Source organism: Rhizophagus irregularis, chromosome 9 (assembly GCF_026210795.1).
Source record: "Rhizophagus irregularis chromosome 9, complete sequence".
NCBI lineage: Eukaryota > Fungi > Glomeromycota > Glomeromycetes > Glomerales > Glomeraceae > Rhizophagus > Rhizophagus irregularis.
Genome location: NC_089437.1, coordinates 4,152,232 through 4,169,183, shown reverse-complemented (window position 1 = coordinate 4,169,183; position 16,952 = coordinate 4,152,232). Strand labels below are relative to the sequence as shown.

At 31.8% G+C, this 16,952-nt stretch overlaps 5 protein-coding genes across 5 annotated transcripts; 1 reads left to right on the top strand and 4 right to left on the bottom strand.

Annotated features, from left to right (window-relative positions):
• Window positions 1-4,149: 4,149 nt before the first annotated feature.
• On the bottom strand, window positions 4,150-6,043 carry OCT59_029971 (uncharacterized protein; the record flags this gene model as incomplete). The annotated part of the gene is made up of 1 exon (XM_025308312.2): window positions 4,150-6,043. Exon 1 carries the CDS (start codon window positions 5,767-5,769, stop codon window positions 4,150-4,152), a length of 1,620 nt encoding a protein of 539 aa, XP_025188887.2. The 5' UTR covers window positions 5,770-6,043.
• A 1,632-nt stretch (window positions 6,044-7,675) lies between these two features.
• Window positions 7,676-8,212, bottom strand: OCT59_029970 (uncharacterized protein; the record flags this gene model as incomplete). Its single annotated transcript, XM_066146342.1, has 2 exons — window positions 7,676-7,999; window positions 8,060-8,212. 2 exons carry the CDS (start codon window positions 8,210-8,212, stop codon window positions 7,676-7,678), a joined length of 477 nt encoding a protein of 158 aa, XP_065994996.1.
• Window positions 8,213-9,543: 1,331 nt separating this feature from the next.
• OCT59_029969 (uncharacterized protein) lies at window positions 9,544-10,106 on the top strand (the record flags this gene model as incomplete). The annotated part of the gene is made up of 3 exons (XM_066146341.1): window positions 9,544-9,807; window positions 9,878-10,012; window positions 10,092-10,106. 3 exons carry the CDS (start codon window positions 9,544-9,546, stop codon window positions 10,104-10,106), a joined length of 414 nt encoding a protein of 137 aa, XP_065994995.1.
• A 3,493-nt stretch (window positions 10,107-13,599) lies between these two features.
• OCT59_029968 (uncharacterized protein) lies at window positions 13,600-14,649 on the bottom strand (the record flags this gene model as incomplete). Its single annotated transcript, XM_066146340.1, has 1 exon — window positions 13,600-14,649. The coding sequence occupies one exon, from the start codon at window positions 14,647-14,649 to the stop codon at window positions 13,600-13,602; it is 1,050 nt and encodes a 349-aa protein (XP_065994994.1).
• A 268-nt stretch (window positions 14,650-14,917) lies between these two features.
• Window positions 14,918-15,319, bottom strand: OCT59_029967 (uncharacterized protein; the record flags this gene model as incomplete). The annotated part of the gene is made up of 1 exon (XM_066146339.1): window positions 14,918-15,319. The coding sequence occupies one exon, from the start codon at window positions 15,317-15,319 to the stop codon at window positions 14,918-14,920; it is 402 nt and encodes a 133-aa protein (XP_065994993.1).
• Between the last annotated feature and the right edge of the window lie 1,633 nt (window positions 15,320-16,952).

Sequence of the window (16,952 nt, the reverse complement as noted above, 5' to 3'; positions counted from 1 at the left end):
TTTATTCACCTGGTAATCCAACATCTACACTTAGACGTCATTTAACTAAAAAACATCCATCACATTATAAAAAACCTGAAACCCGCCAAACTACTTTACGTTTTAAACCTTACTCTCCATCAAAATCTAAACCTATTACAGATTCTTTGGTTGATTTTGTTGCAACTGATTTGCAACCTTTTACCATTGTTGAAAATCCTGAATTCAAATTATTAATTAATAAATTGAATCCCCACTATATTTTACCTTGCAGACAAACCTTAAAGGAAAAATTCATAGAAAATTATAAAATGAGAAAAAATGTGTTAATTAATGAAGTCTCACAAATTAACTCAAAAATCTCTCTTACTACTGATATTTGGACTTCAGAAATCTCAAAAGATTGTTATCTTGGAGTAACAATGCATTATATTAACAACAATTGGGAATTAAAAAATCTCTTACTTGATTTAATTCCTGTAAATGGTTCTCATACAGCTGGGTTAATTACTAGCAAGCTTTTACAAATTCTTCAAGAAGCTTTAATATCAGTAATAATATTCTTGCATTAACTACAGACAATGGAAGCAACATGATAGCATGTGGTAATCAACTAGCAACTGAATTAGATCAGGAGTTTAATAATATGGCTTTTACTCATTACAGATGTGCTGCACATATTATAAATTTAGCAGTAAAAGCAGGAATGAGTCATGTTGGAAATGAAATCAAAAAACTTCGTCAATTTGTTGTTAAAATCAAGAATTCACCATTATTTTTGGATAAATTATCAGAAATTTGTACCCTTAAAAAAGTTAAATTTCTTAAACCAATTTTAGATATAGACATTCGCTGGAATTCCACATATTTTATGATTAATAGACAAATCTTAATGCAGGGTGTTTCAGAATTACTTGCAACAACAAATGTTGAAGAACTTGGAGATTTATTTCCAACAATATCTGAATGGCAACATATTAAGGTATTTTTTATTTTATAAATTATTATTTATGTTATTTTATAATTATATATTTATTAATTATTATTTTTTTTTTTACAGGAATTAGCAAAGGTATTAGAACCTATGTATGAAGCAACCAATTTATTATCATCATCAAAAAATCCTACACAAGGTGATATAAGATTGGTTTTTAATGGAATGTTTAAAAAATTGGATCATTATCAAAGAGGAAATCACCATACACAAAAGGCAATAGCATCAGCAATTTGTAATAAATTGAAAGCCTATTGGGACAAATATTTGAATCAATCTTCCATTACTTCAGTTCTTCAATATTAGATCCACGCTACAAAACCACATTATTTAGTCATAATGATATAACTGAAATTATTAGTAAATTACAAGAATTATATTTGTCATATTTACCCTTAAATAATCAAACCATACCATCAGCACCAGCACGATCATCTCGTGATTATTTTCTTAATTTACTTAATCCAAATAATATTCGTCAAGAAGTATCGCATGATGAATTAGATCGATACTTAAATTCTCCAGTAGATAGTAATACAGGTTCTTTAATTTGGTGGAAAACTTATGAAAAGGATTACCCAGTACTATCTCAAATAGCTAAGGATTATTTAACAATCCAAGCAACGTCGGTTCCATCAGAAAGGGCATTTTCAATTTCGGGATTAACTATTTCAAAAACTAGAAATAGGTTAGATCCTGAAACGGCAAGGGCAATTATATGCATGAAAAATTGGATATCAGAAAAAGAAAGAATGGAAAATTGAATCAATACTTGCAATATGTCTTTTTTTTTCCTTTTTTTTACATTATGTGAAATTTTGTTGGTAATTTTTTTTCTTATAATAAAAAATTTTTTGATATATTTAAATTCATGATCTGCATTACACAATTTTGTATAAAATACTATAAATATCCGGTCTAAACCTTCGGTCTAAACTTCGGTCCAAACTTCGGTTCAAACTCTGGTTCTAAACCTATAACGGTTCGGTTTTGTACTCAAACCACCAGTTTTTGGACCGAAAACCGGATGGACCGAACCGTTAACATCCCTACTAGTATAAGGCTATAACGCTTATAATAGGACTGCTCGCGTCGCGAGTCGCGAAATTATCCAATCATTACCGATGTAACCTCGAATCAGAGATTCCGCAGTAGTAGTTCGAATTCAAACATTGTCATACATTGTTATAACAAGCGTGCAAAAAATTTTTTATGTCTGATCAATGAAGTCAAGAAACTTGCATTGTCGCTATGGTCTATGCTTCCATCAGAACTCGTGTTATGATGTTGAATTGAAAGACTGGGTTAAGTCCCTAACCGGTGATGCAACATCTTTGCTTTATGTAAAGATGGCAATAACATGTGCTATGGTCTATGCTTCCATCAGAACTCGTGTCTGATGTTGAATTGAAAGACTGGGTTAAGTCCCTAACCACTCCCCAAGTGATAATTTACAGGGGTGAGGGTTTCTTGACAGTAAATTCGCCAAGAATTCAAAGAATGTAAGGTTCTCAGATTATAGTATTGATTTAAGGTATTCATTTATACATCAATCAGTTTTGTTGATAAAAGATAAATTAAAAATTACAGAATTAATTAACGAAATGTATGTATGATGCTATCAAAGAGGGAGGGAGTACGCGGATCCTAGGCCATTTAATGCGAGTCCCAGCATCAATTTATTTCTTTGCTCGAAAAATATCTATAGCTAATAAAATTATTTCTCTATCTATACGCCTATCTACTTTGCTAACTACGAGATTCTCACCTCATACTCTTTTACTACATTAGATTTCCGAAATAAATTATCACACCCATAACTACGTCTATCTATATCACTAATTTCACTCCCACTCACATAGACTATGTAAAAGATTAAGTTCCGTAAGAGAACTTTTCCATGATATATTAATTTCGAACCTATAGAATCAGAGAATAGAAATAAGTATATGCCCATAATTTTTAACGTTACAATTCATTTAATTCTTACCATGATATTTCATTTTTGTAGCATTTCACTCCGCCAAATATTTGAGAAAATTATTGCTTAATGTTTTTTGGATGTTGTTTGATTTACTGCGCCAGATGTTTGATATAAGACATGTGATGAGAATCAGGCAAAGCCACAATTTCACTGCGCTGATGATGCCCATCACGGGGAATTATTTTTATGATTAAAATTTTATTCGATATACTGCGCTAGACTTCGAGAATCAGCCACAGCAATTTGATTAGACGGTGTCAGCGATCCCGATTTTCTCAACGAATATTAAAAGGATCAAGAAAGGTAGTATGTCCGTTTTATTTTTGAGCATCTATATAGGTGAGAAAATCGATTAATATCGTGATGACGTTCTTCCGGAATCTAGCCAATCAATAATCAAACCCACCTTATTATTACTTTACGGAATATACTCGTTTGATTGATTGTAGATATTAATGATGAATATAACGGTAAGTTTGATTAGCTTCGTTTGTTTTTTTTTGTTTTACTTGCATAAGGCGGATAAAATAGTTCACAAACTGAGACTTCACCTTTTTATATAATTTCCAGGATCGATTTTGGAATACGCTTTTGGGGAAATTACGATAATATGATCGCATTACGAAAATCTGATCAACCGCCTCTCCTTACGCTGTCCGTATGTAAAGATCATCAAGGGGCCCTTTTAATAATAATATACGTAATAATTTTGAGAATATGCGAGAAAGTTTGAGAATAAAAGTCCTTGGATCTTCGCTTGCAATCTTATTGCCCAATAATTTAGGACATGCGAGTAATAAAAAATTAGTACTGTATGTACATTGAATCGCCACGAGAAAAATATTTGACTACATTGCTCGGGTTACTTAGTGGCCTAAACGTCTTTTATCTCTTTTATTTACAATACATTAAGCTAAAAAAATTACATGATGCGGGACTAGCCCTGAATATATGATGCCATTCTATGACTTTAGACTATTTATTATACACGATTATTTTTTCGAACGATATTCATCTATTCTAGTTTTTTTTCTAAAGTTTGCCAATACATGCTGTGTCATGTGATAATCGTGAAGATAGAAGCAGGATCTACTGGCTAATAATTCAATGACGTCTTACTGCGCATAACATATACTGCGGAGAAGTAGAGATGACGTACTTACTGCGCATGATATATTCAGAAGTACGATATCTAAGCACCCACGTGATTCGGAAAAAAGAAACGTAGTAATAAATTTATAGGACAATCGGTTACCGGAGAGATAATAGGACTCATCATTGGGGAGGTTTTTCTTTCATATCTTCCGTCACGATAATAATAACCTCTATCACATTCACCATATTCATTATATCCACCGTATCTATCGTATTCATCATCATCCGATTCGTCTGGCATCTCTTCTTCAGAATCGTTGTCACTCGTTTCTTTCACTGGATGGGGTGTGGAATCATGATCGACTTCCTCATTAAAATACACATCATCGTTTGACTGGACCCTGGGGGACTCGTTCACCTCTTCTTTCTCTACCCTAGCTTCGTTCTCATATGGTGTACCCCAATAAGCAGTCTCATCGTCAAAATCCCCCGTGAGCGTTTTTACATAATCCTCCAAATCGGCTGATAATGATGAATTTTCTTCAGGCAAGATTTTTTCGCTAGTCTCAAGATTTCCGGCTGAAATTTCAGGAGTTGGAAAATCGTCCTGCTCTGCAGAATTATCCCGTGGTCCCTTTGGGACCCTCTCTATGATCTCTTGAATTTGATCGTTAGTCAACTCTGAAATGGAATTGGGACTATATTCACTAAGATACTTAATTTTATCTATACCTATTTTCTCGATTATTCTAACAAGCTTCATAGACCTTTGAGTCCTTCTAGTTAGAGAACTACGGGAGATTTTTGGAAGCTGTATACCCATTTCTTTTGATCTCTTCTCACGAATGGTGACAAGGTGTTCTAACATCTCATCATAAATTATACCTTTTGCTTTTTTCTCTCCGATTTTGCCATTGCTATTTTCCACGAGTTCACTAAAGTGAACCATGAATTCTTTCCCAAAGTTAACCCAGCATAAGATTTCTTCCTCGTTGGCTTTTTTAGTGCGATATTCGGCATCTGATGCTTTATCAAATAGCTTCGCTAAATCGAGCAGAGATGAAGAGCATTTTGGGCGACGGGCCGTCGCTGAAATTTCAGTCATATGCAATGCTTTTGAATTTTTTGAATTGGAGGAATTCGACTCTTGATGCTTTATATTATCCTGAATGGATGGCTCTGCCATCATACCATCAGTTATCACCTGAACAATTTTCTCAGTGCCCTTTTTCTTTTGACTATTTTGGCCTGATTTCTTCGCAACCTCTTGTCCCGAAGATGCCATGCTTTCAGTATGAAGCTTCTTTTCCTTATTGCGTTGCTTTATTTCACTACTAACGATTTTCTTATGAGCCTCAAGCAAGAAATTATCCATCTCTTTCTCCTCTAACGGTTTTTCATGATGGACCGCACCCGAATTGAAGTTAGATAAGATGTTATTAGGAGTATTATCATTTTGCAACTGTTTTTCTTCCAATTTCTCAATTCTAGCATCACGTCGGTTATTCTCTTCTATCATCTGCTTCATAAGCTCCGCATTTCTGGCCTCAATCTCGACATTCCTGGCTTCAACCTCAGCAAGCTTCTTTCTAAGTTCAGGTATCTCGGCAAGTTTCTTTCTAAGTTCAGGAATCTCAGCATTTTCAGTCTCAAGTTCGACATTCCTAGCCTCAAGCTCAGTAATGCGTTGCTTTAATAAATCTATTTCGGATTGCATGTCCTATAATATTTTTATGTTCTGTATGTTAGTATTCAAAATCAGAAAAAAAATGTAGGTTATTTCGGCTGATCATATCCTAGGGATACGGTTTTGCCAAGATAATTTTTTATTAATACATGAAAAAATAAATACAAATGTTCGGGACGTAGCCCGCGATACATGACGTCTATGTTATTATACATGATTATTTTTTCGAACGATAACCCTCTACCCTAACCCTCTTCCTATCCGGTTCTTCATCCACGCACTCCAGCCTATCCTTCAGCAACCCAACGATGACCTCCATAACCTGCTTCACATTTTTACGCAAATCTTTTTCTTCCTCCGATCCTTCCTTCAAGGCAGACTCGGTAAATCGGATATTGATAGGGTCCTTGCTCGTGCTTGATATTCCATCCGATGCGAAAAGAATAAAATACCAATCTGAGGCTGTTGTAACGATGCCGTATATATAGTCGAAGTCTTCCCCAAACGCATCGCCTGATTTACGTTTCCTATTCTTTTTATTAACTTGAAGGGCGCTCTCACATTGGACCAAATTCTGGGCAAAGCCCATGGTTACTTGATGTAACTTCCCTTCCGTTATACAAATAAGCTCCTCGAGGGTCTTGATTGCATAGTCAACCCGGCCAGTACTTTCTTCACCAACGACTTCGAGCTGAGGAACCAAGGTAAGCTCTTTATCAGATATTATTCTTTTGACGATATATAGCGAGGCGTGGAGGATGGTTGAAATATATTCACAGCGCATAGCTTCGTTGCTATCAGCAAGTAAGGTTCCCATATTTCCCAACCTACGCTTTATTTCCTTTATACACTGCACCAACTCCTCATCACCATCATCGAGTTTGTAGGTTGCCTAGAAGGATGTATGGTGTTAGTGGTTACATATAAATTCTTAGTCTATGTGGCGTTTAATAAACTTACCGGCGGAAATTGACGAATAGTGCCTATACCGTTACCATCGATGTCATATTTTGCCAATACCTCACTCAAACTGCGGTACGAGGAGAACGCACGCTTCGGCTTTTCTTTGAGGGCCTTAATTTCTTTGGCAAGTTTTATTGCGGGCCCACCGGGAAAATTGTATGGTGGAGCTAAAAGCTCTTCTTTGGTTAGGCCTGGCCGTCAACTTCTTGCTTGCGAAGAATATCATAGTGCTTTTTATCATCGAGTTTGAGGTTCTGCTCTTTCAAAAAATCGATAAGGGTTTCTGTATCCCAGTTCTCAACCAAGTAAGAGTCGTGTTCAGATGTTGAGGTGGACATAGTGTTACGTTTTTATAGTGGAAATAGGCTCGGATAAAAAATAGTGTTACGTTCCGGAGTAAGATAAAATTTTCTGTTCGGGAAAAAGAATACTGGGCATTAATATAGGTTTTTATGTAGCACAGGCATTGCATCATTACACGTGACCCGTTTCTCATATACGTTCGATAAAATAATAATAATAATACTTTATTTATGAAATAAATCGTTGCCGGATACTAGGTAATAATACATAAAAAATTGGCCGTTAAGGCGCTTCGCACGACTATATCGTTACATGATACGAATAAAAATACTAATTATTTTTTGGTCATATAATCTGTTAAATCTGTTATAATTTCTCGAACACCTGTTATCAAAAGATAATGTCTGTAAGAACAAGGCTCATTAAATTTTCAGCATAACGTTATGCAAAGCGCCGGCTAAATTAATCACTCACCCAGCCCCTTGATATAATTCTCAAGTTCTAATGCTTGTCTTAATGTCATTCCATACTCCTTAAATTCCCATCCGGTTAACTTGAGAAATGAATCACCAGTGATTTTTTCCTCCTCAAGCCTTGTAAAAAAGCCATCACCGACTTCTATGCATTTTAATTTGGGATCTTTCCGCAAGAACTCGATAAGTATATGTGATTAGTTTTCATCAAAGATCTTGATTGCCTTTGCCTGATCATGAGGTTGTCCTCTTTTGCAATAATTTACTATAGTATAGTTTTTTGCAGGAGAGGCATGGTTGTCGGGACTGTGGTGAAGTGCTTCACTGGCAATAGTCATAGCCTCTGATAAATTCTTCGCACAATTCAAAATGACTGCAAATACTGCCCCTAATTTGCGCAAAGAACTAGGAAGTAGTGGTTTGCCAGTTTCAGGAAGGAACTCATCTTTTTTCAGAAATGTATTAAACCATAACACTCCGGGCTTTCTAGAGTCTCGTAACTGTCCAGAAGAAATTGCTTCCTGAATTTATACAAGCAATTCTCTAGCTTGCTCCTTATTCTTCTCTAGTGATCTAAATACTCGAGGAATGACTTGTTGTCCTCGATTTTTTGCATATCCAGTTACACCTTCATTAGATATACGCAAGGTTTTTATTTCAGCAGGACGGATGCAAAGCATTATCGTTACATCAGCAAGGGCTTGTAAGCCAAGGGCTTTGGATACATTATACATATCCAATCTCACTCTCCTTAACTGATTCTAACGAGAAGTGGTCCAGATAATCAATCCCTTCATCTTCACATTGTTTACTATGCTCCTTTTGGATTTTATTAGCTGAGCGGGTTATGTCTGGAATCAATGTAGCTGAGATACATATCGGTGGATTTGTTCACCCTCTAATTAACATGTTTATTTTAAGGTACTTTTGTTACATAAATTATTACGCAGTAGGACCTGAAATGAACATTAAAAAAATTTTATTTGGTTTTATTAGATAAATTTGATAAATAGTTCTTTTAAGCCAAAATACAATAAATATTATTCTTAGCAATACTGATAATATCTGTTGTGGAATCTCACTTTATACAATAGCTTCTAAATCTTTTTTGTGTAAAAATCAATAATACATATACTTACAATTTGTTTGAATATAAAAGTTCCTATTTTGTCTACAGCAAGATAAATAAGAATTAATAATATGTTTTGAAAAATGCAAAAAATGGACAATTTTATGAAAGTTATTATAAAAAAAAATTTTTTAAATATTAAATGAGTCTTAGAATACTTTTATAAATATTCATAGCTATTGTGTCTATATAAATTTTTATTTTACTTTTTGTTTTATTAAAACATACTTACTTTCTAATAATACACATTAAAAATACTATGCAGGTAAGAAATGGGTTTTTTGTTAATGAAATGGATTTTTTGTGTCTATTTTACGTTAAATAATTTAAGTTTCGCAAATGTAGATTTTCACTCAACTTATTATTTAGTTAAGTGATATTCAATCAGGTGATTTCATAACATTACAAAATGGTTTTGGGTGACAGATATTATGAAAATCATTCAAAATTTAGCATTATGCAAAAGTGAACAAATCCGCCGATATGAATTTTTTCTGAGACTTTGAGGTTTCACAATTCTCTTCGAAGCCTAGAGATTCGTGATAAATCAGCGCTAGCATTGGAGGCAGATTCAGCTAAGGCTTTTGCTATAACACCTTCTGCTTCAGCCAAGATTATTCCAAATAATACGCTGAGCCAAATCTCTAATAGTCTTTTTTGGTAAAATTTGACATGTATTCACTGTGTCTGGTTCTCCTTCTTGGGTGATATCAGGAGTATCAGGAATATTGGGTAAGACTCCTCCTTTTTTCTGACCAGCTGTTAGCTTAAGAATTAATGCAAATACCTATTCTTCGCTAAAATTGTACTAAACTAACCTGTGAATTATTTTCACAAGAAGGAGAGGATGATTTTGTTAAAATTTGGAAAAATTTTGAAATTCCAAAAAAGTGGTCTCGTCTACCAAATCCAATTAGTCATTACAATAGCTTTATGATGTCTGATCTTCTTAGACTAGCTATGATTATGCCATTTTTATTAAATCGATTTTTAAAGGAATCAAGCCTCAAAAATAATGAAGCAGCCACTATTCGACAAAGGATTGATGTGGCTCGAATTAGCTTAGTGCTAAAAGCTATTATATCTTGTTGGGTACAAGTTGCAAAGACTATGAAAGCAGTTTTTAATAAGGAATTTACGTTAGATAGCTATGAGGAATTACAGCTATGTCTTAAAGAAGAGTTTTTAATTCTTCCAAAGGTATAATTATAAATTTGAAATTCAGAACATGGAATAATTCAATAATTAACAATATTTTGTTTTTTTATAGGTTTTTGCAAGTTTTGTTAACTTACCAAATATACATATTAATATGCATCTTTTGATGCATGCTAAAACTTTTGGTACACTTGTCAACTCTCAGGTTGGTATAAAAGAGATGGTTTATCGTATCTTTAAAGGAATGGTACCAAAAACTAATTGCAAAACTATAGACCTGGATTTATTAAAACGTTACAATACTTTATTTGCAATTCGACATTTAGCAGATGGAGGTATAGATCCAAGATTAAATAGATCTTGTACTGGGTTCACAAGTTCAAATTTTGATCAATTATTTTTGAATTGGTATGTTACAGAAGATAAATATTTAATTGAGGAACAAATTCAAAATGATGACGTAAAAGGTAAGATAGCAAAATATTATAGTACTTCATATTTATTTTTTCACATATGCATAATATTTACTAATCTTTTAATTTAGTTACTTCACCAGTAAATTTCACTGGTAAAAAAATGGTCTATCCTACACATATCCTACACATATCTTACATATATCGGGTACTCAAAATGTAGAAAATCATACACAAATAATACACATATCATACACATATCGGGTACTTATATATATAGTATACCTATCAGGTACCTGATATATGTATGATATATATATTAGTACCTGATATATGTATGATATGTGTATTATTTGTGTATGATTTTCTACATTTTGAGTACCCAATATGTGTAAGATATGTGTAGAATAAATCATTTTTTTACCAGTGTTTTATTTCCAATATTTCCTTAAAAAAAAGAATGTCAAAGCAGGAACATGATAAACTTCTCTTGACTTTGCATAATTTTAAAATTGAATTGTTTTTATCTTATGTGGATATGAAGTTTGAGGCGGCACTTATAAATTCTTCAATTAGTTGGTACAAATTAGCATCATATACAATTGAAGAAAAAAATGGTATTCTTTCAAAAGTTCACCTACATCTCAGTGATTTTATCACAATTTATGAAGAAGATCATGAAGAATCTTATGCAATAATCAAAGGTATCTTTCAACATAAGGGTAATAATAACAAATATTATGCATTTATTGTTGTAGATTGGTTTGAAGATACTATGGTTGAACATTCAGTATTAAAATGTCCACTTTACCGTCTTCAAGCAACAGGAGATAAATGGAGACGTATTTTTCCAATTACTGTAATAGATAATGTTCAAAAAGTACACTTTATTCATAATTGTAATTCAGAAAGGTGCCAACTACCAAATCATGATACTACAAATAGAATTTGGATAAAAAATAATTTTTATTTTACAGCCATATAATTATATTAATTATATAAATATAATAAAATAATTATTTAATTTGTATCGTATAAAATTTTGGTTAAAATTAACCAATAAAATCATATGCATGATGTAATAATAAATTAAAATTAACCAATTAAAATCACTTTAATTACATGCATGTGATATCTAAAAATAGCTAAAATTCGCGTTTATTAATGAGATTTTTTTGTTTATTTTCAAAAATACACTTTTCTCTTGTCTTTTATATTAACACTTTACGGTATTTTGTTCGTCTCTTCTTTTCTCTTTTTAAAGTATACTTTAATTATCTTTTTACAATATTAACAATACTTTGGGACACTTTAGTTTATATATTCAACATAGTAAAACACCCACATACGAAAAGCAAGAATAAAAAAAGAATAAAGAAAAGAAAATGTACCCACCACTCACATACAAAAGAAAAGAATAAAAGAAAGGAAAAATGTACCCACTTAACCACATACAAAAGAGAAAAAAGCCATTTTTTAAATAAATAGTGGAGCTGTTAAGCAAGGTATGAAAATAGGATATACGCGTATTTTTCATATTTTTTTTACAATATGTTGTGGTTTGAGTATTTTTTTGTTAGACTGTGGTATAAATGTGAATATATTTTTCAACGGCCATGTATCTATTGCTTGTTAAATATATTTGCAATTTCTGTTAGACTGTAGTATTACAATATGAAGTGTGAATATATTTTTCAATGGCCATGTATCTATTGCTTGTTAAATATATTTGCAATTTCTTTTGTAATATTTGCTTTAGCCTGAAAGAAAATGTTGTAAAATAGGGCTGGATATTTATGGCATTTTCCGCCTTCCAATTACTTTGTCCGGGGGTAGCCTAACAATTTGTCGTTGTCCGTCAGTCGTAGCAACCAGCATTTTTTTACAATATTATGATTTTAAGAAACAAAACACTCTCAAAAAAATTTAAAGAAAGAACTAACTTAAAAATATTATCATTTTTATTATTCTTTACAAAATCCCAGAATTACCTGCTCTAACTATTATCCCAAGGTTATGTATTAAATTTTAAATATATTTTACAAAGAATACATTTTATTAATCATGATTGTTTTTTTTATATATATATATATTTTTTATCTATCCACTCACATATGAAAAGAAAAGAATAAAAAAGAGAAGAAAAAGGAAGAAAAGAAACGTACTCCACTCACCTATAATAATTCACTAATAAAAAATTATTATTATTAATGTATAATAAATAATAAACATATATTACAATAAAAATATTTTTGTGATGTTAATTCAGTGTTGATATAATATCATTACGATGTAGTTACGATATTAAATAAATGTAAAACATTTTTTGTAATATTAATTCGATATTAATATGATATTATTATGATGTAGTTACGATATCAAATAAAATTGTAATATTAATTCAATGTTAATACGACATCACTACGATGTGGCTACGATATCAAACAGATGTAAAATATTTTTGCAATATTAATTCGATGTTAATATGATATCACTACGATGTGGTTACGATATCAAATAAAATGTCAAATATTTTGTAATATTAATTCAATGTTAATACGACATCACTACGATGTGGCTACGATATCAAACAGATGTAAAATATTTTTGCAATATTAATTCGATGTTAATATGATATCACTACGATGTGGTTACGACATCAAATAAAATGTCAAATATTTTGTAATATTAATTCAATGTTAATACAATATCACTACGACATAGTTACGATATCAAATAAAATGTCAAATATTTTGTAATATTAATTCAATATTAATATGACATCACTACGATGTGGTTACGATATCAAATAAATGTCAAATATTTTTGTAATATTAATTCAATGTTAATACGACATCACTACGATGTGGTTACGTGATAATATTTACATCGCATAATGATCACAGCGATATCGCAGAGATATAAACTAATCAATATCGAATAAATACAGTTACGACTAACTTAACGATGTCGAATCTATATTTTATCAAAATATCGTAATGATATCGTAATGATATCATTGCGATATCTAATCAATATCGATTGTAAACTCCAAGTTTCAGCAAAGTATTTGAAAATTGCGGGTAGATAAAATATGCAAAAAAAATAATAATTTGGGATTTTATATCGCCTAATTGTAAAGAACAAAAGTCCCATCCCTACTAATATTTCATAACCCACTCCTATTTGCTCTTTACCAAAGCATACCATTCTCCTGGAGTATGCTTATATTTTTTTGCCATTCCTCATCATCGTAAACATACTCCCAGGGCTTTCTCACATCTTTGTACTCCCAGAGATATATTTCTTTGCTTATTAACCTTTCCCTTCTAATCATGTAAAATAAATTGTTCAGGTTCATTTTGTTTTCTTTCGCAAAGTCGATCACATTTGCGTCTGCTATCATCCTGTCTTGATATTCTCAGGATAGGTTAACATCTTTCTCTGTAATAGTCATGAATATATCTGGATCTTGACTGTGATCGATAGCCCATTTTCTGAAATGCTCTTCTCGTTGTCGTCTAGCACTTTTTTTGACCACAGGTCTCAAAAGATTGTTACTTTCAAATAAATTAGAAGTCTCGAATGTTCTAGATGTTGAGGTGATTGGGACTTTTGCCTGTTCTACTATATAGTCGAAAAGAGCTTGAGTTGAATTGTCCTGTTTATTCGCTTTCTTACCTCTTGGATGGAGATTTTTTTTTGGCTGAGGCAGGATTATTTTCTGGAGAATAATTGGTCCCTCTAGGACCGTTTCTGGCACATTGAATATGGGTATGTCTGCTATCTCATTTTCAGATAAGTCAGGCTGAGGTATATCAGAAAATTCTTCTATATCGCTTAGGCCAGATTCACGGAGCTTGGCTACAATTTTGTGGTGATTGAGAATATACTGATATACTTTTACTCCATTATTTCGTGAATATGTCTGATCAATACTAATTAGTGAAAATTTCTTACCAGCAACCTTACTAGTTAATGGCTTTTTCCCATTAGACCCGCACCATTCGAGATAATCCTGGTATACTTTTTCACAGCCAAACCTGCTAATCTGATTTTCAGGCCAAGTTGTAATATAATTAATTATAAATCGAATAGGATTAGATAGTTGCTCTCGCATTATTTTTATCTTTACCTTAGTTGCAGGAATTTTTTCTGAACTCCAATTTGATAAATCACGGCTAAGGAGATATGACATGACTACTCCAGATGCATTAGGATGGTCTAGAATATCCTCTAGCCAGTCAAAATATGGTATATTATCTCTACAGCATGCAGAGACATTAAAACAGACTATACGAGAATCACCTATGTCTATTTTGAGCGGAGTATCCTGATTGCTTGTAACCATATATCCAACATAATCATTTATTCGTATAGTTTCAAGACCCTTACACTTTATAGCTACCATTCGTTCTATTATGAGTGATTTGAGATTTTCATTAAATCTATGCCATTCTCTACTAGACATCCCTGTCTCATTTATGATAATTAGCTTTCGAGCTTGAATGGCACTATTAAAATGTCTAAGAATTTTTTTCAAATCTGAAGTTGCAAAATGGAGATGTGACCTCTACCAATAAAGTCAGTAATAATATTTTTCTCATACTGTTGTAATGTAGATTTTAGTACCAAGATTGTCTGGGGTTTCATCTGGTTTATGCATTAAATGTGCTATTAGAGTTTCGGATATATTCGTCGAGTTTTTCATTTCCACTACAGATTACGTTCTTTACATGCTAGAGAATCGGATCTATAATTTCTTTATTAATTTCTAGCACTGGCTTAGCCAAAAATCCTATGAAAAGATTAAAGAACTTCGTATCATGAGCTGGAGTATTTAGCGAATATAGAAGAAAATTAATATTGTGGTAAAGGATTAGACCTTTGGTAACCGTCCAATCTATTAGATTAATTAACTTCACTGGCTCTCCTCCTAGCTCAATTAAGTTAACTTCATACTTGGCAAAATCTAGTTTTAGCACTATATCAAAATATAGTCTACCATTCGTATCTTCTGTTTTGAGCATCCATAATCTTGATGTCATTTGAATACAGGTAATTATTGCCTGAATTGCATTATAAATCTCATTATGAGAAAATTTCCATCCAGATACACACATATCTATTAGATCACCCATACAAAGTAATCATTGGGATTTGAAATTCTGGATTGTTCTAGTTTTATGGGACTTGGAAGCCTTTGTTCTCGATCCAAGGCAGTTTCACTAATAGTAATTTTTTTAAAGGTTTTCTGAAGCCAGGTTCTCAGTGATCTGTCTCAAATCAGATCTGTGAATACGAATCGGATCAGATTTTTTTCAGAATATTAGTAATAATAAAGTTGTAATTTAATCTGAATTACTTCATTAAAGTAAGAATCAACTTTTTCCCAAAAAATATTAAATGATGTTCCTTTGAATCCATTATTAATTCTTATTAAGTCCACTGTAATATTAGGATCCTGTAGTGTTAACATCCATCAGAGTCTTTCATCTAATTCTTTTGTGATATAATTTGGTGCTATTGTTGCATCTCCAGTTAAATCATGATATAGATTACGCAATAAAATTGAAGTAACTTTAGCAACTAACGAATACTAAAAATAAAATGTTACATTAAAAAATGATGAAAATGATGGACATATTGATTGAGTTGTTGGCTAAATGTATCCTTTCAAGCATATTTTTTGCATTTGACGTGTAAAATAATGAGGTATAAGGTCTTGTATAGATAATAATGTTTGTGCATTTTGTATTTCTGTACGATTATTAACTTCAATTGGTATTTTCCATATAAAAGTTGTAGTTCCAAGATAATTACTAGCATGATACTGATAAAAACCTATTGGAAATATCAATTCTAAATTCTTTATAAACCGATGCCTTGTTCTGGAAGATATCTTTCAATATTAATATATTTATAATCCTCCAAATTTGAAATCGCAAAATTTAAGTCATCATAGATAGAATCTGATTGGTTACAAGCTTCAATAATTTTAACCATAATATTTTCTATCCCATTTCGTGCTGGTTCTAATGATTTATGTAATTTATTCATTGAATTATTGACTTGTTCAAGATAAATCATATATTTTTTAACCATTTCTATTAGCTTATACAAATCTTCTATTAATAAAGCCCAAAGAGTATCTTGTATTCAAGGTTGTGCAAAGCTAAGTTCAAAAGACTTTATTAGCTTATTCAATTTTTCATGTGAAACTTCTTCATGTTTATGATGTGTAACAGAATAATATTGATTATAACTTTGATTTTGTTCATACGTTAACAATTCTGTAAATAAATTTAGCAAATGGCACACATGTTTGGCAAATTTCTTAAGATGTGGATCAATATACTACAAAATTTTTGCTAGTCTTTCAATACATTTTACACTTACTGATAAATGTAATCCACCAGTCCAACCAACTTTTTTATTTTCAAAAAGAATGATTATTTCATTATATAGAAGATCATTTTGTGTAATTTGGAGTTGCTTTTGATTTGATAATTTTAGTTGTAATGCATTTTACATTATAAGGTCTAACGCATTTCTTCTAGGTGCAACTGAATAATCTGCTAATGAACAAATTTTAAACCTTAATTCCGTAAATTTAAATCCTTGAATCATTTCTGTTATAAGATCATCTGAGTTTTCAATATAAACCCATGAAGATTTTTCATCCACCCGGCAATATATTTCAAATTTTTTTGTCTATATGCATCTAGTGTAATTTTATGAAAAAGGCTCTCAAAATAATAATCATCAACTTTT